The sequence below is a fragment of the Spea bombifrons genome, chromosome 4 (assembly GCF_027358695.1).
Source record: "Spea bombifrons isolate aSpeBom1 chromosome 4, aSpeBom1.2.pri, whole genome shotgun sequence".
NCBI lineage: Eukaryota > Metazoa > Chordata > Amphibia > Anura > Pelobatidae > Spea > Spea bombifrons.
The window spans coordinates 98,562,176-98,587,297 of record NC_071090.1 but is presented as its reverse complement, the minus strand read 5'-3'; the positions used below and the strand labels follow the sequence as shown (position 1 = coordinate 98,587,297).

Genomic DNA, 25,122 nt, shown 5'->3' with positions numbered 1-25,122 from the left:
TCCTTCCTTCCTTCCTTGCACCCCCCCATCCCGCTACCTATGAACAAAATGATGAATATTTCTCCTTATGACAAAATAAAAACAAGGTTCAATATATAACATTGATCTACTGATCGGAGGAGCGGGGACAATCCCAGCTTATTAGGAACAAGTAACAAAACATCAACCAAAAGCCATAGTCTCACATGTAATGCTTTTAGTTCCTTGGTAATTGTCTTAATTATTGGAGAAATATTCAGCGGATAAAACGTTTTTTGGGAATGTGCCCAGGTCTTAGTTGGGAGATTTGGTTTTAGTTTTATTTTAAAGGCTGTAATTTGGGCTCCACTGATCAAAAGGAGCAAGTAGCCAATAGAAATATATAATAAGCGATCATCGGCAAATGCTCCGATCCTGAGTTGTGTTTCGGCCAACATGAATGTTCTTGAGCTCAAGGGAGGTTGCTGTGATTCTTATAATTGAGTCAAGGGCTACACTAAATAAAAATGGCAATAAGGGGCAAGTGCGGGCTGTATGATTAAGGGTCCACAGACCGTTAACTCCTATCCTAGTTGCAGGGGTGTCATATAGTTTGGACACCTGGTTCAGGAACAGTTGGCCACGGAGCTGGAATTTTGGAATGCAGGTCAGGTGTACAGAAAGCTATACATTAAATGCATTATCAGCATCTGTAGACAAAATATGATCACTCCGAATGGAGTGATATATAACATATATAGGCATATATAACAGCCACTGCTGTTCTAACATTTACAACCGAATGGTGGCCCCATATGTGGAAGGCCAAAGTTTGAAGTCACACAGCTGTAATCTATTATAATTTTGATAACCTGGTTCATTAACGATGTATTAACCTCTACCGCCTTTTGCAGGGCGCGATACCGCTGAGGGCACCTCCTTTGTGGCACTGCCAAAGGCGCTGGCTGGGGAAATCCAAAGATCCCATCCCCTGCCCTCTCGGCATACATGCGGGAGTCAGAGCGTCGGGGCACCTGTCGGCAAGGTGCTCCCTCCAGAGGCACACTGGACTGCCCCCTGCTGGAGGAGCGGGGCTCATTGGGGAGATCATGGATCGCCCTCTAGCTGGCCAAAAATAAAGCTACAAAAGGCCTGTTCCTACAGATCTGTGCTTCACCGCTCCCTAGCGAAGCGTGTCGGGCATTGAAGCTGAGCGCCGGGATATGATGCCCCCTGGAATGTACACAGACCCTAATATTTCACTAATAACGAAGTTCCATGTTAACAAAGCATTTTCTATTAATCTGCTTAAAAAAACACAAATATTAATATTATTAACTCCAAGAATACCAGAAAAAGTCCTGGAAAATATAAAATCTTCTATGGAATGATGGAACAGATCTGGCATAGGGTATTGGGACAGAATTTGGTAAATTTGACACTCAATAGATCACAGTTTATTTTTACTTTTATTAACAAATTTGATTTACTTTTACACAAAAACAATTGAAAATAATTAAGTTATTAATGTGTGTGTATATATATATATATATATATATATATATATATAAAAGTAGATAAAGTAAAAAAGTTAAATATTATTTTATTTATTTTTTCAAACATACCGGCTAGTAATATGTTAAATACGCGTGCTTTATAGCAGTAAACACACAGCTTGAGAGTTACACAATCGCATATTTTGTTGTGTACCTGTCTGTGCCTTGCTGCTACTTCCACACGCTTCTGGAGCTTGGCCAATCGGATCGCGCTAGCCTTGGTAACGACAGCGAGGCGTGGAACGCACGAGGAAGCGGTAGACGCTGTGTGCGCATGTGCGAGTAGGGAGACACGGTGGTGCCTCAGTGGCACTTTTTTGAAAGAGTTGTCTGTGTTAGCGGTGATGGAGCGGCAGAGAGCAGCAGGTAAAGCGACGCCGGCTAGAGAGTTACGGGGAATGCACCAATTCAACGAGAAATAATGCATTTATATTAATAGTCAGCGGCAGGTTAGAGCTTATTATTGGCTGAGGATAAAGTTAAGTAGAGTACAGGGGTAGTGGGGTCTAGCAGTGGGAGCTTATTGCATATAATCTGTACGAATAGAGCCACTGTGTACCATCCTCTAGGAGCCACAGCCCTGCTTTTAGATACAGATGTGTAGATATGTAAGATGTGTTAGCTTTTACTGTACTGGTAAAGCGTGTCCTTAGCGTGCGCTCTGTGTCGGCGCTGAATCGTATAAAGCGTTGTGTTGCTTGGTGTGTCGTGTTGTGTATACAGATTATATTGTCCAAAGTGTTCTGTATTCAAACAGTTGGAAATAGAACAGACACTTGCAGTAATGGGTTGATATTGTGTAAAGTCCATTATTATTATATGGCTCGATGACATCAGCAGTGGATACTTGGCTAGGACACTAGGTCATAGATTAAAAGCAGAGGGTCAGAAGCTTACGTGTCGAGTAACAAAGTATTTTGTACTGGAGAGTGGTGGATAAGTGGGACAGCTTTCCAGCAGCAGTGGTATAGGTTAACGCCGCTAGGGAAGTTAAGCATGCATGGAATTGGTATGAGGGTGTCCTGAACACGAGACACGAACGAGTAAGGTTTGACGTGTTACGGTTGGCAGAATAATTGGCAGATCCGGTGGGCTAACCATTTCTTACTTGCCATCTGAATGTGTGTTTGTGTTTTTCGTGTCACAGCCTCGCTTCGGGCAGAACCTTTGCCGTCAAGAAGACAGAAGATGAGCGGCCCCCGGACCACGGAGAAGAAGGCTCAGACCCCCAGGAAGCATGGCAGCTTCACAAGCAGGGTTTTTGGGTTTGAATGGTCAGATTTATCAAGCTGGCAACGATTTGTCAGTCTGCTGAACCGTCCCACGGACCCCGCAGCGCTCGGGGTGTTCCGCTTCATGTTCGGTAAGCAGTACGGACCCAGCCGCCAAACTATTAGGGGGGAGCAGGGGGCAGAAAAACGCTCTTCTTCACTTGTATCTGTCAGCAGCCAGGGTTTGGTGTGTTTTGTCAGCTCTTCCTACTTTTTACAGCTGGAGTCTCTCAAAAGACAACCTTGTGAATTATCATTGACTTCAACTAGACTTTGCAGCAATAAAAAAAAAAAAATACCCTGCATTTTTAATATTTTATAATTTATTGTCCAGCGTTCCACTGCCGTGTTTCTACCGTCAAACAAATCATCAGAAATTACCAACTGATAAAAGCTGGGGAGGCGTTATTTCCGGCTCAGTCATAAATATCTAATTTATCTACTAGCTGCTTCACGATTCGCTAAGGATATTTCGGTCTGACCCCCTATACTCGGGGATCAAACATAAACTGCTCTGTAATTCCACATCTCATTTCACTATGTCTCACCTCAGAACTAGACACAGAATCACACTATATAAGAGACTGAGTAAGAAGACCCCGGGGACTCTTTGGGGACTCCATGAGTTGGGAAGTGAATGGTCTACCTTGGTGAATTCCTCCTAGGTTGGGGCCGAGTTGGCCTCCCCGTAATGCATTGCCTCCCGCTGTCTTTTAGCGTGCGGCCACATGCCTGTGGTTATCCAGTGCTGGCTTTAAACTGTTCTATTTTTTTTTAACCATTCCAGTGCGGTTTTGATGTAATGTATAGTTATATCGGTGAGACTGCGTTCCAGAAATCTCCCCGCGTTAACCACGCATTGCTATAATTATTATTATTTTCTTCATTCATATAATGTATATATCAAAGACACTCCCTGCGGTATGGGAAAAAGACATCAACAAAGACAAACCAACACATAAAGTGAAGAGGGATTTCTGTGAACTCCTTCAGCTCGCTATGATTTGCCTACAGCTTAGTGAATAAGTTTTGGAGTGGCCGGTCTGCTAGAATGTGAGCCGTGTGTCCAGCGGGGGAGGTTTCTGCACACAGGGGGAGAAGGTAGCGCTATTTAAACATTGTCCTGACCTTTGATTCATTTACATGGTGTCTGTGTGTTTGTGTGTGTGGGGGGAGATCTAACATTTAAACACACAGAAGCCAGAGAGGTCACTTTATCTACTTATCTTTTGAGACCTTAGATAGTTAATCAGACTTTTTTGTGTTGGGCAGAGAATGCAATTTTTCTGCTATTCTCGTTACCGCTGCAGAGAACTGCCCCGCGCTTTGTAATAAAGAGCCGTGTTGGGTAAACATGCGGCATGAATGCTGTTTATTATTTAACAGATGCTGGATATTATTGTGCAATTTACAAATAATATGTGGGTATTCTGTCATTAATATACCGTGCAGCACACTATTAGTATGTAAACACCCAGTATTATTATACATACATATTTTCTTGTATTTAGGAATATTATATCATACATATTAGAATTTGGATACCTATTATTATTATTATTATTATTTGTTTATTTATTTGTAATTTATATTTCTGATATTTAGAATAAAAAGATGTTACTTATCGCCCTGTTAATCTCCTCACAGGCCTGCTGATGGTCCTGGACATCCCCCAAGAACGTGGCCTGAGTTATCTGGACCACAAGTACCTCGACGGGTTAGACGTTTGCCGGTTCCCACTTTTTAACTCCTTGCGGCCGCTGCCCCTGGACTGGATGTACATGACCTATGTCGCCATGCTGCTGGGTAGGGGGCAAAATACATTGTGTTTCTGCTATGAGTTTCTTAGCTTGAAATCCATACCCTGCTTTATCAGGACCTTCTGACTTATTTTCCTTTGATCTCTTTCTTTGTCTTTCCTCTCCATTGGATTTTAACGCCATCCCCTTTGCTTGTTGTCCGCCATCTTTCTCTGTCCCCCTCCTTGGTTTGATGTCCCTAGGATTTTCTTTATGGAGGTTTAATGGTAGTAATCATGTAGGCTTAACTACATCTTTCATTAATTCGCTCTTTTAGGTGCCCTGGGTATAATGCTAGGGTGTTTTTATCGCCTCAGCTGCCTCCTCTTCCTCGTACCATACTGGTACGTCTTTTTCTTGGATAAAACCACATGGAACAATCACTCTTATCTCTATGGTCTGATCGGCTTCCAGTTCACCCTGATCAACGCTAACCGCTACTGGTAAGTTGTTGAGGTTGAGACGTGTCCAAAATTTCCATTTGCTTATGCACTCCTAAGAGCCCCTGCCTTATAGAAGAAACCGTTAACCGCCATGGGTAGACCCAGCAAATCCCCAAAGCTACATCTGTAATGGAACTTGCGGAGCTCTCTGTATCAGGCTTTGTAGATCCAAACTCGCCCGCATCATACGGACCTTTTTACAAGGACCAAAACCATTCATGAAGAGTCACATTCAAGCCAGCTTGCACTCCTCAAGCCAGGAGTCTGACTCAAACCAGCTTGCCCACCGGTATCCCGTACAACTTTCACTCTAGCCGCCTCTCCTTTACATTCGTCTTTTTTTTTTTTTTTACCCTTACAGGTCTATTGATGGTTTACTGAGCTCCCGCAAGAAGAACGCGCATGTTCCTCTCTGGAATTACACACTTCTTAGGACCCAGGTAACAGCTTACTGTGTTAAGTAAGAATATAGTCACTCAACACAACTATCTGTACAATTCCGATTACTCTGAATATATTACACATGATTTGCTTCTACTGAGTTCATGGCCTTTATTATCAAATATCTTTCAGATCTTCATTGTTTATTTTATTGCCGGCATCAAGAAACTGGATGCTGATTGGGTAGAAGGCTACTCAATGGGCACACTTTCACGTCATTGGCTGTTTGATCCCTTTAAGTAAGTATAAGTGCAATTATTTCCTAGGTTTTGTATCGCACTTCTGTGTTTGTGTATGTAGTAGAAATACACAATTTCTGTGCTGCTGCCAGAGGGGCCGTTCCTTTTCACAGTGGCTAAACAAACATGGCTGAAAGAGCACAGACAAAATAGAAATGAAAGCCATCGTTTGCATACAAATCGGTCCATGAGTAACAGATTCTTCTTCCCTGCCAGCTGCTGAGTACTTAAGTGCAGATAAAATAAAACATCAACAGTTTTATTTTAGAACTCCTTCAGTTTCTTCATTTGAAAATATTTTAGTGGATCTAAAAAAAAAAAAAAAGCATGTATTTTGTACCTAACCCTCCTTATATCAAACTACCACAAGGGGGTGCTGATTGTTCTCTAATAACATTACTTCGGAAAATCATTTTTGGCTGTTCCTGGTCTCTTGCTGCGTTCACAATTAAAATATTGCTTTTGCAATCTTCCGAGGCTCCACATCATGATAACCTACAGTCTGTGGCGGCCGCGATATAGGAGCGCGTGTACCTCCAGCCATGCTGGAACTCGGAGCCTCTCCGTAGTTTGAAAACTGACAGGGCAATGTTACGTGTCCGTTGGGGCCACTCTTTTGTTTTCCTCTCGTAGGTTGTTCTTGTCAGACGAGATGATCAACCTTGTGGTTGTACACTGGGGAGGACTTATTCTGGACTTGACTGCTGGATACCTGCTGTTTTTTGACGTCACGCGCCCAATCGCGTTGTTTTTCGTCTCTTATTTCCACTGCATGAACTCTCAGCTCTTTAGTATTGGTGAGTGATCAACTCAGGAGGTAAAATAGCGCACCACTTAGAGTGAGCTAATACCCCCAACAATATGATTCTTAGAAAATAAAAACACTTAGTGTATGCTATTTCCTGAAGGAAAAAATCCCAAAGGTTCTTTTCTCCATTTCCCAGGTATGTTCTCCTACACCATGCTGGCCACCAGCCCGCTCTTCTGCTATCCTGACTGGCCCCGTCGGCTTGTGGCCAAATTCCCCCGCTGCGTACAGAATGTCCTCCCTGCTGTGCAGCCCCCACAAGAGAGCACCGAGTGTGTATACCCCGGGCGGAGGGGCAAATCTCAGCTCAAACTGCGCCAAAAACTCGGAGCTGCCTTCACTGTGCTCTACATAATGGAACAGCTCTTCTTGCCTTATTCGCACTTTATCACCCAGGTAAAATCACCCTTTTACTTCTTAAGCCACGTTTTACGTTACACTCCCTGGTCTTTCGTAATCCACCCCAAATTATTTAGAAATGTTGTCTTTTTTTGCAGTGGGTTATTGTAGTTCATTATATAAATTATATATAATTTTTTTTCTGTCTTAAGGGATACAATAACTGGACAAACGGCCTCTATGGGTATTCATGGGATATGATGGTTCATTCACGGTCCCACCAGCATGTCAAGATTACCTACAAAGATGGCATCACTGGAGAAATTGGGTACCTCAATCCTGGGGTGAGTTTCTTCGTGTAAAATGGACACAAACCCTGCCTAGTGAAATACAGTACTATACAGAAGCAACCTTAGGAACATACGGTATAACCGTGTAGGTAACGGTTTCTCGTTGGTCCAGAGTTGCTGTTAAAACAGGCTTCCCGCTGAACAATTCTGTAGGGTTGCAATGACATCATGATAACCAACTGAATTCAAAGTTATACAAACTTCAATTCAGATCCCCTGTTATTATCATAGGATTTAGTTTTTGTGACTCGGTCACATTATCTGTCCCATCTCTAGCTCTGCCCATGATGTGTCTGGGATGATAACTGTGCCAAGAAGCTAAGGGTGGAAAGCTGTTCACGGTCTGCCCTCGTCTCTTGTGGCCCACACTTAGTGTGTAGGGGAGGATTTCCAGTAGGAAAGCCGTCTTCTCTATCCCGTGACGGCGTTAGAAGAACCACCTCCAGTATCTCTTTCTAAATGCCAGTTGGCTTCTCTGCTGCATTTGTTACTCGTTTAAGACAGTTAAGCCGAGAAAATAACAAATGCCGAACAGGGATTTCACATACAGGGACTACATTGTAATACTTTATGATTTCACCTCTCGTTTCCATTTCTGTGTGTAATAAGAATCACTCGCCGTCTAGTCTACATTTAGTTCTTTGGGAGCCTTTTTTCCCCCCTGGAGCAGCACCTTTACTCTGAGAACCGGAGCGGCTACTAATCTTGTAGCCATTTTTTGCAACTAGCAAATGTCCCGCTAGAGCCCCTGGTTCCCGTTACAATCATATATACCTTCTAACGTAATCTTCTTTTGCGCCAGGAGAGTCGGCTTTTGGTTTTGATACGTTCTTTTCTGTCACCGGTATGGTAGGTGTTCACACAGACCCGGCGCTGGAAGGATCACGCAGACATGTTGAAACAGTATGCTGTTTGTCTGGAGGGTCTCCTCGGTGCATATAACATCTCTCGGCCAGAAATTTACTTTGATGTGTGGGTCTCCATCAACGACCGGTTCCAGCAGAGGTCAGTGAAGCCCACAGACGCTGGGGCAGAGTACAAACTTCATTATAGTTGTTACTTCCAGTTATTAGAAGCACCTATAAAATGTCAGCCGTGCTTTGTGGTTCTAGTACATTAACCAGGATGAATGATTGTTAATTTTAACTTAAGAACGGGCAGAAGCAAACAGACCTTCATCACATCCCATCCCGTAAGTTATATATTGAGGCAAATTCACATATGCACCCTTTTTTTATGTTTTCACAGACTTTTTGACCCCACCGTGGACATTGTGAAAGCCGATTGGTCACCATTCCACAAAACACCTTGGGTAAAACCTCTCCTGGTTGACCTTTCCCCCTGGCGGTCAAAGTTCCAGGAGGTGGAGATGTCTCTGGACAATCAGACCGACGTGGTTTTCATTGCCGATTTCCCGGGTAAGTAAGGCATCTGCGGTTGGGTTACCATCCTGTAATGTATGATTATAGCGGCTGGAGTGTGACAGAAGCCATCCACTGTACAGAACACACCAAGCTTATAAAATACAGGGAAGCACACCCTAAAAACATACATATTCACATTCAGGGGTGCTGAGGAAATGACCAACATGCGCACACCCAGTAATTACTGTTTAAAAGAAAAAATCTTGGGGATTGCGTAACATCATATGGCCATATATTGCTAAGCCCACCAATATGTCGAAGTACCCCAATTCGGGAGAGCACTATCTCATTTTACAGCTATGTTTTTACCATCAGTGGGACTGCACTGTTTTTAACTAATTGAGGCTCTCGCGCCATCTAAAGCCCTCTCTGGACACCATTAATGAGACGTCTCTGGATTGTATAGACACAAAGCGCACACCTAGTGTGGTTATGTATGTTACGCTGCAATCAGGACAAATACTAACATCACATAATCTACATACCTTTTTCATGACCCACATCCCATGTATCCGTGTATGGTTAATGCATGCTCGTGACATATAACATTATCTGCTGGGCAGAGCCATTCATATAATTCAGTATTCAAGCATTCCTTACAGTCTCTCAGTTATCAGAGGATTTTATTTCTCTCTATGATCACCAATGTGGCCCAATAATGAGAACACAACGCAAAAAGCCATATATTAGTAAAATGCTTATTATCCAAAAACATTTTTCATGTTCTCTCGTCACCCCGTCTTGATTGCCGTTTTCCTTTTCACCCCCCCCATTGTATGTCTCCGACAGGCCTGTACCTGGAGAATTTCGTTAGTGAAGATTTGGGGAACACCAGCATACAGATCCTGCAGGGAGAGGTGAATGTGGAGATTGTGAAGGAAGCCAAAAACTATACGCTGAAAGAAGGAGAGCGCATGCAGGTAAAACGTCTAGAATCGGTAGTATCTGTATGTGCGGTAATGAGTAATAAACAGTGCAAAATACTGATATCGGTAAAGGCTGGAAACCGGAAGGACAGCCAAGCAGCCTTAAAGTGGAAATCCTATGGAAAATATTATTTCCAGTAATGTGTGTGATTTTTATGTTATCCGTATAGTTGAGCGAGTACGAATGTTCTCATTTGTATCGATGCTAAAGATTTTTGTGTGTAAAAATGTTGATGCAAATGAACCAGAACAAACATTTGGGATAAATGTCATGTTTGAGCCACCACGCACACAGATTAGCTTTAAAAGAGAAAATATCTCCCGCAGGTAGAAAGGAAACAAATAGATGCTGATGTTTTGCATACAATGGTCCGTTCCCCCGCTTTGATCTTTGCCCCGTCACGAGCCGTCGTAGAGATTAGACACAGGCTTTGTGTTGTTTGGAGCAATGTTCTCAGATAAGCGAGTAAACAGAGGGAATCTCTTGTCAGAATTGGATATAAATAGTTTGTTACTTTGTATAAATCTAAAAGTATGTACAATTCTGTTACTTCTTGGAATTAGACTGTTACACGCAGCATTTATCTCCCCAGCCCTTTACAAGAGTAAAGTTTCCGCACAGGGGGAGGTTTGATAAACGCCAATTAATGGAACGCAGAGTTTTTCCCGGGTACGTCGGTATAAATGCCCTGGGCTCGTGTTGTTGCCTTTGTGTTGGGAATCTGTTGGGTTTCTGTATAATGTCCATTGTAAATATCAACATTAACTGGGCTTTTGTGCCTGCCTGCCTAAAAATGGCTGCCTGCATGAAACAATTGGCCCTTTGTGCAAGCATCGCAACCTAAATTGAGCCCGTCTATCACTGATTATTTCCTACCGCCCACATTTACCGGTCAGGTAAATGGGGTCTGCGGGTAATGGTTAGTGAGTTATGATGTCATAACCTGATATTTCTCAGCACAGGTGGACCGTACAGGGAGCATAAGGAGCGAGATCGCTGCTGGCTGAGAAATAGATATACCTAATAGTAAGAGGGGTAAGGGGGGGATCCCGCTTGCAATCTTTAGGCTGTCCGCCTGGTCGCAACTTCTTCCTCTGTTAACCCTGTAGTTACACCACCGGACATGGCCGCCTTGTGGTTAGTATAAGGAGGTATGAATCTGGGTGTCTGCTAGCACAGATCCATTGGTCGCCTGTGAAGGGCAATGACACTAGAAGGCAGCCAAAGGCACTACAAATAATCTGTGCAAGGGACCTCATCACATACTGCTGGGGACCAGGGGCCCTCACAACTTGGAGAATGGACATCACCCTGCCCTCAGTCTATCTCTACAAACTAACAATTTTCCCAACCCTATCCCCAGCCGTGTGAGTCTCACTACTCCAACCTTTTGCCTGTTCTTTTCATCCGGATCATTCTTTCACCTCTACTCATTCTTTTTCTCCTTATCTCTTTTCAGTCCCTGCTATGTCTCCATCATCTCCCCCACCCAATTCAATCACCATCTGGCCCCATTACTGCCCTAGCCATCCTTGTTTCTTTCTCCCTACCCCTTGCCCTCCTCCACTCAATCCTGACACCCCCCCAAATTCCTTTTTTTTAATAAAACTATATACAAAGTTATATATTCTTTGTCGCTGCTTTTAATGGAATTTCAGATTAAATGTAATCTGTTATTTATTCTTGAAAATAATTTACTCTTAGCGCTAGTGGAACAGGTTCTAGATGGTGCTTCATACCGTGAAGCACTGGCCCGAGAGAAATATCCGATGAAATAATAGCAAGCAACCAGAAAAAGGTTATATTTAAACAAAGTTCCTGGATCAGATTAATACAGTAAATCCTGTCCACACTAGTTGGTTGACCGAAGACAGATGACTATGTGATAAGTGAAAGAAATCCCAGCCTGTAGGGAGACCAACCAGACGAGGGCTAAAGGGATTTAGTAGTTTCATATAAGGGCATTTCTTCTTTATTTAACCGTAACTTAAAATTAATTCAAGAACTACGAACTATCCCAAGTCTTTGCCCAGCCCTTGGAAATCCTTCTCCCATTACTCATTGTGGCATAGACCTAAAATTGCGGTGCCCGCTGGGGAGTGAAAGGGACAGACCCGCATCGGGCCACTGAAAACGCTGTGGGCACTACCAAGAATTATTGTTGGCATAAATAACTCGAGGCTCCTGTATGATATATATTTGAGGCTCAAATGGAACTAAATCCCACTTATTCTTAAACTTGAATTCCATTGTGTTTCCTTAGAAAACCATATTCTGGTTCCTTACTAATATCTTTGCGCGTCACAGAAGACCTGGTGTTTACCTCCGTATCCTCAGCAAACAATAGAATAGCAAGCGTCGTGTCCCATTCAATGAGAGTATTAGAAACAAATCATGGATTTGCAGTTATAAATGCTAAGGGGGGTCTTTGAAATACACGGAACCTGTTGCCTCCCGTTCATCCTTGCCAGTCAGTCCAAAAGGCCAGATCCAGTGTCTTCCATGAACTGTATCGGGACAGAAACTGTGATACGACTCTTATCGTAAGAACACCTAGGAGGAAAAAAGACTCAGTATAAGACTTTAAAGAATAAGACTGTTATCATAACGCCATGTACCTGAGCGCAGGACACGGGAGATGATGGGGTTTCCGTGTTCTGACTAATGGGGGATGGGTCCTGGGCTGACGTTCCTCAAGGTCTAGATATCTTCAGTGTCCTCATTTCTTCTTCTTGATCCATATTATGTATATTTCTTCTCTTGGGTCAGAAGGCCATAGTCGCCGTGTAGCAGACGGTGCATTTGTCCTTGGAGCCACTGCTTATTTTGGCTAATGGCTTATTTTACAAAACATACAAGGCCTGATTACATGATATATGCGATACATGGGGAAATGCATATGCTTGTAGGACTAAAGATTACAACGTTTTCTAGCTTTGATATCAAACTATGACTTTGTAGCATGCCAGCCTTAGCCAAGAGGTCCTGCATGCGACCGTATAAGCAGACAGACTGCTGGGACCCCTATACAAGTCGTTATGTTACCGGGACATACATCAGGGTCATCTGTTAGTCCTGCGGGGAGGACATTAGAGATGGACCAAGGGGCTCTAACGATGTAATGCGGCAGAACGTATGGGTGTCTGAAATAGGGTGGGTTTTAGGGAAACAAAGGGGCTTCTAGTTCACAAAAGCTTGGTCAAGGGGTACATTTTATCAATCCAAACAGCACGCAAAATAACAAGAACATTGCCGTAACCCATACTTTTGTACATTTCAGAAGACAAATGCTACTTGCATTGTGTTGTAAGTAAGTACTGATATATTTAATGGAGGCTTCACAGATAATAACTGTATTTTAGGTAGGAGTCTCCATCTCTCTTTCTTGTGGAGATTATAAAGAATGAGGAAAGTTGTGGGATTTGAGGGTCAGGAATGTGAACCTTGTGCAAATTGTTGCATTAGCTGTCTGAGGTCAGGCGAAAAGCCATTGTTCAATTAATTGACAGCAAATAAGAAGCATTCGGCCATCTAGTCTGCCCGTTGTTCCTCGATGGAAAGACTTCGGTCACATCACATCCCCCAGCATACTTTCATGCCTATCCCGTGCATGTCTAAACTCACTGCATGCACCAAGTCGGCTGGGAGTCTCTGCCACTTATCTACCACCCTCCCAGTTAAGTAAAACTTTTTTACATTACTTCTAAGTAGGACCATCTTCACAATGGAAATCTGCATCAGCGGGCCGAATCAAGTCTTGTGGCTTCCCAATATCTCTCGTACCGCACTGCGTTATATAATGTTATGTCGCCATGTACTTATGTTTGCTTTTCCAGGAGCCTTGAGTACGGCAGCTAATATTAAACACTGGTTAGTAAGGTCAGCGCTGGCTATAGTTTTACAACAGGTGCAAAGTCCTCCTTACTGAGATGATGACATGAAGACCTGCCACCAGAGGGCAGATAATAATCCAAACATTCGCCAGAGAATTCATCTACTCCGGCCATTTATTTGCACCTTCTCTAAGGCATGAAACCCATTTATCCATCGCCGTCCTGGGAAAGCAGTGCTATGTTACTTTACATCCATACCACCCGCCTTCATTATATAATAAAGTGTGTGGGACCAAAACATCTTAAACTGACAATGAATATTTTGTTCTTTAACCCCTGCTCAGACAATCCATAAACTACAACCAACTGATATATTTACTACATAACATAATTGCAATATAAGTAAATATTAGACTAAAAAAAAAAAAATTTCCATTTGCCCTTTCGGTTGGAACGAGATTCCGAGGGCTTTCCGCTTCAGTGTCCCCGTCTCCTTTCCTGCCGCTCTGCTTCTTTTCTAGACTCTTCTTGTTCTTCTGTCTTGTTCGCCCGCTTCTCCACCAGGTCTATTTTTTCTTTGTCCCCTTCTCCATCAACCTGGCCTCCTGGTGAAATTCTGCAAAAGGGCGGAGCCTTCTGGCACTCCGTCTCCCCCGATTGGATGAACTGGGGTGAGGCTGTTCTGTGGCTCCACTCCTTTGCAGAAGTGCACCAAACGAACTTCCACAAAGGGACGGAGCCCGCTGGCACACCCTCTCCCCGTTCTTCCAATCGAAGGAAAGGGTGTGCCCGGAGGCCCCGCCCTTTTTTTGCAGAAGTGCCACCGGAGGCCAAAATAATGCAGACAGATTCGCAAAGAAAGATCAGTGTTTCTGTACCCCTGTTTCTCCACAAATCTATCTGCATTATTCTGGCCACTTGGTGTCCTTCCTCTAATACCAGGAGGCCAGGTTCACAGAGAAGTGGACGAAGAAAGAAAACACGGGGAGAAGCGAACGAGGAAAGAAGACACAAGAACAGGAAGAGTCAAGAGGAGAAGCGGAGCTGCCACAAAGGAGACAAGAACATGGAAGCGGTCAACAGCGGTCTAACAAAATTTCTGAGCTCTTTGATTTCAATTTGTTTTTTTTGGGGGGTCTTTCTTCATTTTTGGACATTCGTATAAATGAACAAAATTGGTACATTTTGGTTAACGAATCCGAATGCTTGTTGCGTAAATACGTGTCGTATAATGTGTATAAGGAAAGTATACTTAAAACCTTTTTTGTAAGGTGTTTACCAGGACCTAGTAGGCAGTGAAATGTTAATACTGAACTCGATAGTCAGTCAATAGCAAATATCCCAATGGGGGGACTGCTGTGTTAATTAGGATGGGTTTTGCTGCTCTGTAACAACTACCGTTTATCAGGCACCATTTAAGTACCATGCCATTTCTGTTTTTACATCTTTTTTGTTCTTTCGCAGCTGCCGGCTGGCGAGTACCACAAAGTTTTCACGGTGTCCCCGGGTCCCTCATGTTACATGTACATGTATGTGAATACCACAGCCGTGACATTGGAACAGAACCTCACACGGCTACAGGAACTAAAGGAGAAGGTGGAGAACGGAACTGGTGCGTATTTTTAATGGGGGATGCAACTGATTAGGCATGTTAATGGGCCGGTCAACTCTACATTTTGGGAAATCATGGGATCTGTGGTTGAGCTGGAAGCCATTAGTTACATTAGGAGAGGAGACCTTTGTGGGTTTATTCTTCCAGTCTGAGGTGTATATATACTTTTGGCAAAGACATTAATACAGGAAGGTCATTCAAGGGCTTAGAGTCATGTCGGGAGAAGACACAAGACTGTCCATGTTAGAGAAGATACCAGTGAAAGATTCCGGTTTGCTGTAGGGCAGAATGCCTGCTTGTTAGACGTACACCCAGGGCTAACTTTCCTATGTCCCCCCTCGTTCCAGAGACCTCTCCTCTGCCTCCTGAGCTGCAGCCCCTGTTGTCTGGGATAGTGGAAGATGACAATGTCGCTGATCCCCTCGTGGTCACCTACCTGCGGAGGCAGAGGCGCGTAGAAGAGGCGCAACAGAGACGTAATGCAACGATACTGCAGAGGTTTGAGCGGTTCTTCAAAAAGAAGATCTACGTGATGCGTCGTAGGTGAGTCCGAAAGGAAGTTTGGGGTGGTTATGAATTTAGTTTTCTAGTGCAGTAGGAAAAGGAATAACACAGTGTTTGTTCTGGCCAAAGATGGAAAGGATCATTGTCTGTAATATCCTGTTAGAAATGGCCCATGTGCATCAAGTGTGTGCTCTATTCATTTTTACATAATAAAATTGTAATTAAAAATGAAGAGGCATAAGAAGCTTTGAGTTTTTTCAATTAAGGAACCATCGGATGTTTTTTTTTTTTTTTTTTTTTTAAACAAGATTCTTAACTGCTTAACTCTAGTTGAAACCCGTAATGTCAGAGGGTAGCTAATGGACAACTTTACTGTGGAAATGCTGATAAATGGGATGCATGAGCGCTGCGGGGCTTCATCCTGCATGCCCCGATGAGTGTAACTAAGAAAAAACAAAAAAAACCCAGGTGAAGTCTATTTAAAGTTTACGCTGCCAGCTGTTCGAGGGTGATATCCTACCCATGAATAATAGACATTCTTGGCTGGAAACATATTATGGGGACTCTGAGCTGTAATTGCCATTGTTTCTTGAATGATCATGATGTGCTGCAGGAAAGTTATGCCTCTGTAACTGTAGACTCACAGTATAGAACATGATATACATTTAAATCCACAACAGGCCGAACGCTGAGTAACCTATCTTTGATGTAAGCTCTTAGAACATACTCAAATATTCTACTTCCGAAAGCGATTTTGCTGCACGGGATAGTACAGCGCATGTCCTACTAGCTGGCTGATTGCTGCGATTTTAATGAGGGGCAGTATAAAAAGTATATTTTTATTGATCCTACAGTATAATAGCATGTGAGCTATACATATAACGAGGCTTAGAAAAGGGTGTTACAGTTAAAGCAGAGATTGAATCTGTTGAGGTCAAAATATGCTGTTGTATGAAGCTCCTCTAGCATAATGTAATATGAAAGAAGCTGCAAAAGTAGAAACAGAACAATGATGGAATTTGATGGCCCTATATAAAACCAAGAAACCCATCCATGATATTTTTGAAATCAGTCTCCTACCCCTGTGAGTAACATTAACACATATACCAAGCTGGTAGTCTGTATCCTAGACTGAAGCTCTATGCGGTTCCGAAATAACGTACGTTCAGGTGACATTGTACAGCTTTCCACGTAAACCAATATACTTCAGAAAATTATTGGATTTGTCAGGACAGTTCCCTAACTTTCTGCAAGACCACCACTTGGGTTTCCAGCTAGGAGGGAAGCTGAGTAGTAAGTCTCTGCAGAGGAATGGTTAATCACATTTTCAGGCTTGCACACTACTCCAACCTTTATAGCGACATTGTATATGCATGATTTAATTCCCGCATAAAATTCTCTCCCTTTTCAGTTTTCTCATGACTGCCATCTCCCTACGGAACATTGCGTTAGGCCGTCCGTCGCTGGAACAGCTTGCAGAGGAAGTAGCTTTTGCCAACATGAAATATGAAGAGCCAAACAAAGAGGACAAGAAACAAGAGTTTATTCAGAAGGAGCATGAACATTCAGATTTGTGATGTGTATAAGGGAGAGAAGATTTTTCCTCTTTAATATGCAGAATTTTCTACATGACAATGACCTTCACTGCTATCTGCCCTTGTACATTTGCTGCTTTGTGACATGCCCGGGAGCTGTCTTTTGTATATGCCAACAAAATGTTACCTAAAGCTGCTGTCTGAAGGACCCCACATTAAATATTGCACCAATGTGGCAATAATCTTATCTGTACATGTTTATATTCAAACCATTGCTGCTATAGGTTCTAGATAGCATTGACTGCCATCTGTTTTATGTCAATGTTTCACAATATGGACAGACCTCTGTATGATAGTTTCAATGTAACTGTTGCAGGTTTTAGCAGCTGTATTGTAACAAACCACATGGAAGTTGAGTGGTTGGGGTCTGATATAAACTCAGTATTTCAGGCTCCATCTTTTTAATCTGCAACATTGTTTAATACATACAATTATAGCCTTAAGCCCCTCCCACCACCCTGATTGACTACTCCCATCTAGATGCTTTATAGTCTCACTAGGATAAACCCCACCCATAGAGCAAGCTCTAGTTCAGGAGACCATCAGCTTAATTAAAGAAACACAAGTCAGACCATAATAGAGGGAGAACTCAATACTTTATTGATGGGTAAGTCTTCCGCTGTGATCTTTAACCAGAAATATGGATTTAAAATAGGGCATTTTTATGTGGCAAGGTCCTAGTTAGCGATCTCTCTGAAGGACAGCTTGTAAACAACCAGTTTCTCTGTACCACACTGGTAAAGTGTGCCAATTCCAGCAGAGAGATCTCTTCCCAAGACCAAGAACACATGATCCAGAACCTCTGCAAGATTCAGGACTGGTTTTTCTGTACCACACCAGTACCTGCCAGAGGATACCAGACATGGAGTACAAGAACACAAAAAAGAGACCACTGTAAAAGGATTTTTTAAAAAATGTTGCCTGGAGCAGAGGCTACTCTGTACTTACGCCTGGGCCAGGCAACACAATAAATAAAGTTACACAGCAATGTTTCTTCAAGTAAGATCCTTTTGTACCCCTCCCTGCCTCACGTGCCTATTCTGTCTGGACTCTGCACTGGGCTGGTTTCTCTGTAGCCACACCAGCCAGCCGCAGAAGGGGAAATACAGACAGAGTACAGGCACGCGTCTTACAATTAAAAACTGGCAGGGTGGGGGTTTGTGCAGTGTGGCAGTGGAGGAAAAAATAAAAATCTTAAATAAGGAAAAAAATAAAAAAAATTCCATGAGTCTACAGGCACCAAGAGACTTGTCTGCACTAACCAGGTCCATCATAGACATTCAGGTAGAAGGTTTTGTATTCCTTGGGTCTAAAAATAAATTTTGGTTTTTCGATTCCCTCACTGTCTATGCAATGGGAGCCAATACTTTAGAATATTGCAGATACAAGTATTATGTCATGGAATATAGAGGGCACAAGCCCTTTGTACTACAGCTAATGGAGCAAGACCAGTTAAACATCTAAACTGAAACTGATCCAGGACAAGAGGCAGATTAGGGTACTTGGTCAAATGTTTCAAACACTTAAAGCTACGCTACATACAAGCCCATCTGCTAGAAGTACTGCTAGATAGCATGAACATGAGGGAATGCAGGGGAATAGAATCTGTCATATATGGTTCCCTCTCCTTACAAGCAAGACATGGCACTAGTTACTATTACAGTGAGCCAGGAGTGACAGGGAAGATAGGATGGGGCCTTTTCCTTCCATAAGAGCCTACAGGTTTCTCTGTATATAACGCCAGTAGGTCTAGTGGGGAAAAGCCTAACAAATCAATACTCCAGCTTTTTGGGCACTTCCCAAGGGAAGCTGTCCCTACCAAAGTGACCATAGGCTGCAGTCCTCTGATAAATTGGTTTCTTCAGATCCAGATCCCTGGAATATACAATTCCGCTAATTAATACATAGACAGAAACAATTTTCATAGATTAACACAAAACCACTTTTCTACTGAATGAAGCTGCCCCGGCCACTTACCCTGTGCAGTCTGTGCACATACAGGACCCATCATACTCACCACAAGAGTGGCTATCCAGGATCCACCAGTGGCCTGAAACCCCTTGTCAATCTTCACAACAGGGCCTATATAGTCATCACAGCAGGACATGCCAACTGAGAAAAGCCCTTCCTGACTCAGACTAGCTATGGAGTGACATCCAGCTCAGTGATAACTGTCAGCTTCGGCACACCCCCCCAATACACAAAAACTGTTACCAGCTTTACCTGACAATAACACCAGGACGAAGATCAAAGTTCTTGTTCACGATCGCCAACAGCTCCCTCTCACTCTTTTGAGAGGTCCCATAGTGGAAGATTGAGATAGACAAGGGATGTGCAACACCAATTGCATATGACACCTGCAAGATGACAAGAGGCAACGTAAAAAAGGCAGCTCCGGAAGATAGGAAGGAGTAACTCATTAAAATAAATGACACTCACCTGGACCAGGACTCTGCGGCAAAGGCCAGACTTTACCAGAGATTTTGCCACCCAGCGTGCAGCATAAGCAGCAGAGCGATCCACTTTTGTGTAGTCCTTGCCAGAGAAGGCACCACCTCCATGGGCTCCCCATCCACCGTAGGTGTCGACAATGATCTTGCGTCCTGTTAATCCAGCATCACCCTAAAAATAAATAAAAATTCAGTAAGCACTATGGCTTCATTTCAGCTGGGATTGATTTAAGGTGAACACGGGTCCGTCTGTGGGATGTCATTAAAGTTGTATAAATATAAACCTTACCTGTGGACCACCAATTACAAAGCGCCCACTTGGCTGCAGATGATAAATTGTATCATCGTCCAGGTATTTGGCAGGAACCACAGCCTTTACCACTTTCTCCTTTAAGGCATCACGCATCTCATCCAGGCAGATTCCTTCATCATGTTGCACAGAGACTACAATGGTGTGCACTCTGATTGGGATGACAGCTCCACGGTCCTGCATGTACTGAACAGTCACCTAAGGGGGGGGAAGATGCCACATTAGACTGCGGAATTCACACACACCTGTTTCCTTGCATGCGATGCTTAACTTCCAAACAACTCTAACCTGGGTCTTTGAGTCTGGTCTAAGCCAGGGCAGGGTTCCATTGCGACGTAGTTCTGCCATCTTAGCATTCAGTTTATGTGCTAGGACAATCGTGAGAGGCATACATTCTTCAGTCTCATCAGTAGCATAACCAAACATTAAGCCCTGTAGAGATAGATATACATAGATAAGTGTCAGGTCACACCTATTTTACCTTGTTAGTACAAAGGAAATCATAAGATGCCAACCTGATCTCCAGCTCCCACATCCTCCTCATTTCTGTCCAGATGGACTCCCTGTGCAATGTCTGGGGATTGCTGCTCCAGAGCCACCAACACATTGCAAGTTTTGTAGTCAAATCCTAATAGAAGAAAATAAGAGTTTTATACTGACTGTAGCAATGTATTGAACACCACACAGTTAAGTCTGAAAATCAGTTAATTTACCTTTAGAGGAATCGTCGTAGCCGATGTGCTTGATTGTGTCCCGCACAATTTTTTGGTAATCCACGGACGCTCTGGAGGTGATCTCACCAGCAAGGAGGATCATGCCAGTTTTTGCAACCGTTTCTGTATGAAGAAAGGAAACGGTTACCTCCACAAGCAAATACAGGCTACTGAGAAACTAGTTCTTTCAGACATACAGAATAGCCTTACCACAAGCAACTTTGGCATCTGGGTCTTGTTTCAGGTGGGCATCCAGAACAGCATCACTAATTTGGTCACAAATTTTATCTGTTTGAGAAAGGCATTAAGGTTAATAAATAAAATGTCAGGTCTCTTGCTGAATACAGCCAATCTTTAGATGTTCAAGAAGAAATCCAGTTTCATTACTGTGACCAAGACAGATTCTGTAGATGTCCCAAGCCTGCTTCAGTAGATCAATGAGCGTTCTAGCACATCAGCCTAGAGACAGACTTCCATAAAAGGAGACCAACACCCCCCAGCAAGCTTTAGAGCGCAGGATCTGGTTACAGCGCTAAGTAACAGCTGACACCATACGCTGACCCTGCCAAACTTGTGCAGAATGAAGTCAATAGGGCCAAAAACTCCTTTCATTATTTCCAGGGAAATTGCAAACCAACTCCAATTTGTATGAAATATTGATTCTTCGCACACCACGTAGCATCCATTAGTTTAATTTGCTTGGACCACATGCTTTGTGTGGGGGTGGCAGAGCTCAGAGGTGCCGCTTCTACAGGCGCTTCCAGAAGGCCATATAGAATCTCGGTTGAAGGCAACGTGCATCACATTACCTAACCTGAAACTTGATCCGTCATAGACACACAGCTCTGTCATTTGTCATTCCTTTCACGCCCATAGTCACATGGCTTCCCAGCCTCCCTAGCTAGAGGGCACTTTGGGGCCGTGTGGAATCCGTCACCCACTGTAATCTTTTTCCTGTTAAAGGATAAACTATCTAACCTAACGTGTGACAAAACTGTCTGCTTCCATTAGCCATATGCAGTTAGCCTCAATATCAGTACTACAGGTCAGATCACGTGTCCTATAGAAGCATCCCTGCTGGAACCGGGATATGCTGCAGGTTAACTCCTAAAGAGCCGTGCCGGTGCTGCTGGAAGAGAAACATACTTCAATTCAGGCCATAAAGAACAGGCTGGGACACGCGGCCAGGATCTATTCGGTAGCCGCTGCCACTCGCCAAATGGGAAGCCCGAAGACACGTCTACTTACTGCGCCAACACCATAACGTGGGGGCACGGCTCAAGCTTAAAGCGATTATGGTGAAAGCAGTAACATGTGTCTCACGGACAGTCAGGTGGCCGTTTATCTCCAGTAATGTCGGTCTCCACATGGAGCTCATAGCTCCTCCCCAGGCAGCCATTAGCTGGCGGGAGGCTATCTGCGCGGGTTACCCGCGGTCACGCTTCAGCCGCACCGGACCACGTGTTCCCAGCTGCAATGCAGCGGAGCGCGCAACCGGCAGCACGAGGCAGGCGGAAGCGAGCACGCGCTCCGTCACACACTACGTCTTCGGGTTTTTTTTCTATATATTCCTCTTTATTACAGCATTTGGCGCTTACATCGTAACTGCGCCATTTCTATTCAAGGCTTCTAAACTACCGCATAAAACGCCACTAGAGAGCACTAATAACTCACCAGGATGTCCCTCCCCGACAGACTCCGACGTAAAAAGAAAGCTGCCCTCGTCGATAAGAGAGTCGTGGAAACCGTTAAGCATCTGGCCGTTCATTTTGCCGCTTAAGTTGCTTTTGTTAAAATACCAATGCGAACTGAGCTCCCACTGCTTGGTCCTCGCCGGTAAGAATGCAGGATTGACGCCAGGTGGTGTGACTTTATAGTATTCCCGCATTGACGTCACCAGTCCCGCGCGATACTCCCCGGCCATTCCACAGCCCCCTCCGGGTGTGACGTCACCTGTGAGGAGATGGGCCGGGCTCTATGGATTATACTACTTTACGGATAGTAAGGGGTTCAGAAAATTGGACAAAATACGAAATACTGTAATTTTACGCTTTATATGTTTTTAATATAAAACTTCAGTTGCACATAAATGATACGGAGGGAAATCACCACAATTAGCTTTTCAAAATCTTAGATTGTCTCATGAAAAAGATGGTACGGTCTCAGCCGGCTAGAGTGAACGCTAGTGGGCGGGGCTCACTTAGTCTAGCCAGAGCACGGCAGTGGGTCTATTGGTTAACGGGAATCGGTACAGGTTGCTGACGGGTTATACAGACGGTAAAAAAGCGTAATTATATTATCAAACATACCTCGAAACGGGTAACTTTCACAGGCTGTCGCTATTCTCTTAAATATTTAAAGGCGCGTGCTTGATTTTGGGAGTAGAAGGTTCTAGAGCTTATATCAATAAAGCAAAGTTAATAAATCGTTTTATGACTTTACCGGTAGCGACCCGGACTCAATAATGGCAACTGACCGCGGAGAACAAGCGCCCTAAACAACCAAAGAGACGCTCTTATATATTACAATGATTAAAATGCTGCATGAGTGAATTCATGTAAAGTACATAGTTACCCAGCAACCAAATATTAGCAACATGGTCAATATGGGCATGAAAATGTATACACTTATTTTTGATAAAATGTTTTTTTTTTTTATTCCTTTTTATTTATTTATTTTCTGGTAGTTACCAGTTTCTTGTTATAATAACAAAGTAACTGGTGAATAGGCAATTTGTGTATCCGGGCACTTTGGGCTGAATGGGTAATTCAGTCTCGGGCACTTTGGGCTGAATGGGTAATTCGGTCTCGGGCACTTTGGGCTGAATGGGTAATTCGGTCTCGGGCACTTTGGGCTGAATGGGTAATTCGGTTTCGGGCGCTTTTCTCCATTGGATTGTGGCAGACATTTATTTATTTTTATACCGTGTCCTGATTTCTCCCGTGATACCACCTGATTCCCTTTGGCAGAACAGAGGCACCCTGCAGCTGCAACTGCCTGTGTCAGCATTATGCTATATTGATTTTATTAGTTTACTTATAAACCAACCTATATAGGAGCGTTGTATAACTCGAAAGAATTCATATTTGCATAGGATAAAAAAATGGGAAGTAACAGAGATATTGCACCCACTGCATGCTTATAAGTGGAAAGAGTGTTATGAATAGTTGAATCTGGTGGAGGGGTATTCAGATCATTTATGGTTAAAGGAGGCAGTTCGGAAATAAATTAAGATATATATTCACCCTTTGAAATGAATAGTTGGACCCGCAGGTAAAGGGCCGCAGTATTCACCCCACACGCCCCCCACCCACCAACCCTGAGATAGTAGACATGCCTGCGTCTTTGTTCTACAGCCGCATTTGGGCCCGCAAGCCTTTTTCCTGTGGTTAGTTTAGAAAAAGGGTTAATCCTTTTCTAGCAGGAAAGCTCAGCGAAGCTCTTTGTGTTCGTTTTCATCACTCCGTCGAGTTATTCTACGCACGGCAAGGTTGGTTTTTCTGCAGCTCTCGGAGCGGGTTCTTTTTTGTTCACCGGGTTTGTGGGAGGTTTAAGTCAGTAGGCCATAGGGTTGTGGAAAGTTATACGAGTGCTCCCTCCTCCCGTCGCTGCAGATTTCTCTCAGAATCAATGCTAAATGAAACAAAGGGCTAGCACGTGGATCCTGAGAGAACCGTGACACTGCAAGTATTGCATTCCACATACTACTGTATGTATTACACTCTACTGTAACTCCAACACGCAATACTGCAAATCATCCAGGACAATCCATAGGTAACTTAAACTCAATAAGACTACGCGTAAAATACTTATTCGGTATCATGTACTTGATTTGTACCAAATGATGTATAATTTTTAAAGGGACGCTCTGGTGTCCTACTCAGCCCCACTACTAACGCATATTATAATCAGTCGTATTTTAATATGGATTTTTTAATCTGCATTGGAAAACAAAAACTATTTGCATCGCACCGCTCCCTCCGCCTATCCGACAGAATATCACAGATGCTGCAGGTATTTTAGACCATTGCGTACATATCTTAAAACTGTTACGTACTAAAGGTGGAAAAAAAATGTAAGTCCATCAAGTCCAACCTTTCCAAGATATCGCTAAATTGCATCAGGTCAGATAAAGGGCAAAAAAATATTTAAAGGAGCTGTTCCACGTAGGGGGCTTCTTAAAATAACCTCAGATAAGTTCTGCATTATGTAGCGAGAAGTAAAAGAACGCTGCCTGTCATTTTGTATTTCTCATTATTGTTCCATGTCTCTTAAAGGTTTTTATGCAAATGCTACAGTAGCCCAGCAAAAAAAGTCCTGTCATTCCTTGAAAGCCCTCCCCTTTGTATTACATCACAGCGGTCTGACCACCAGCAGCCACTCCCACCTGCCGTTTCATGCTTCTGCAGGTGAAACACTTCCACATGACACAGTGATGGCCAGTGAGTGTGATTGAGTGAGGTGTTCTGTGTGATAGGTGTGATGAGCTATTAGAAGAGCTTAAAGGTAACGCCCCTTCTGTGATGTCAGAGATGGACAGGCTTAGCAAT

General features: G+C 43.4%; 2 protein-coding genes across 2 annotated transcripts; one reads left to right on the top strand and one right to left on the bottom strand.

The window, feature by feature from the left end:
- The first annotated feature begins 1,795 nt into the window (after positions 1-1,795).
- Positions 1,796-17,254, top strand: GGCX (gamma-glutamyl carboxylase). The gene is made up of 15 exons (XM_053464474.1): positions 1,796-1,880; positions 2,662-2,877; positions 4,433-4,591; positions 4,862-5,027; positions 5,389-5,467; positions 5,601-5,707; positions 6,341-6,504; positions 6,652-6,911; positions 7,067-7,198; positions 8,058-8,209; positions 8,453-8,622; positions 9,418-9,548; positions 14,853-15,000; positions 15,348-15,543; positions 16,916-17,254. Exons 1-15 carry the CDS (start codon positions 1,859-1,861, stop codon positions 17,079-17,081), a joined length of 2,268 nt encoding a protein of 755 aa, XP_053320449.1. The 5' UTR covers positions 1,796-1,858; the 3' UTR covers positions 17,082-17,254.
- Positions 17,255-17,678: 424 nt separating this feature from the next.
- MAT2A (methionine adenosyltransferase 2A) lies at positions 17,679-22,487 on the bottom strand. The gene is made up of 9 exons (XM_053464478.1): positions 22,247-22,487; positions 20,783-20,860; positions 20,573-20,695; positions 20,375-20,487; positions 20,148-20,291; positions 19,839-20,057; positions 19,539-19,721; positions 19,323-19,456; positions 17,679-18,974 (listed from the first exon to the last, which is right to left on the bottom strand). The coding sequence occupies exons 1-9, from the start codon at positions 22,458-22,460 to the stop codon at positions 18,872-18,874; spliced, it is 1,311 nt and encodes a 436-aa protein (XP_053320453.1). The 5' UTR covers positions 22,461-22,487; the 3' UTR covers positions 17,679-18,871.
- Positions 22,488-25,122: the final 2,635 nt, after the last annotated feature.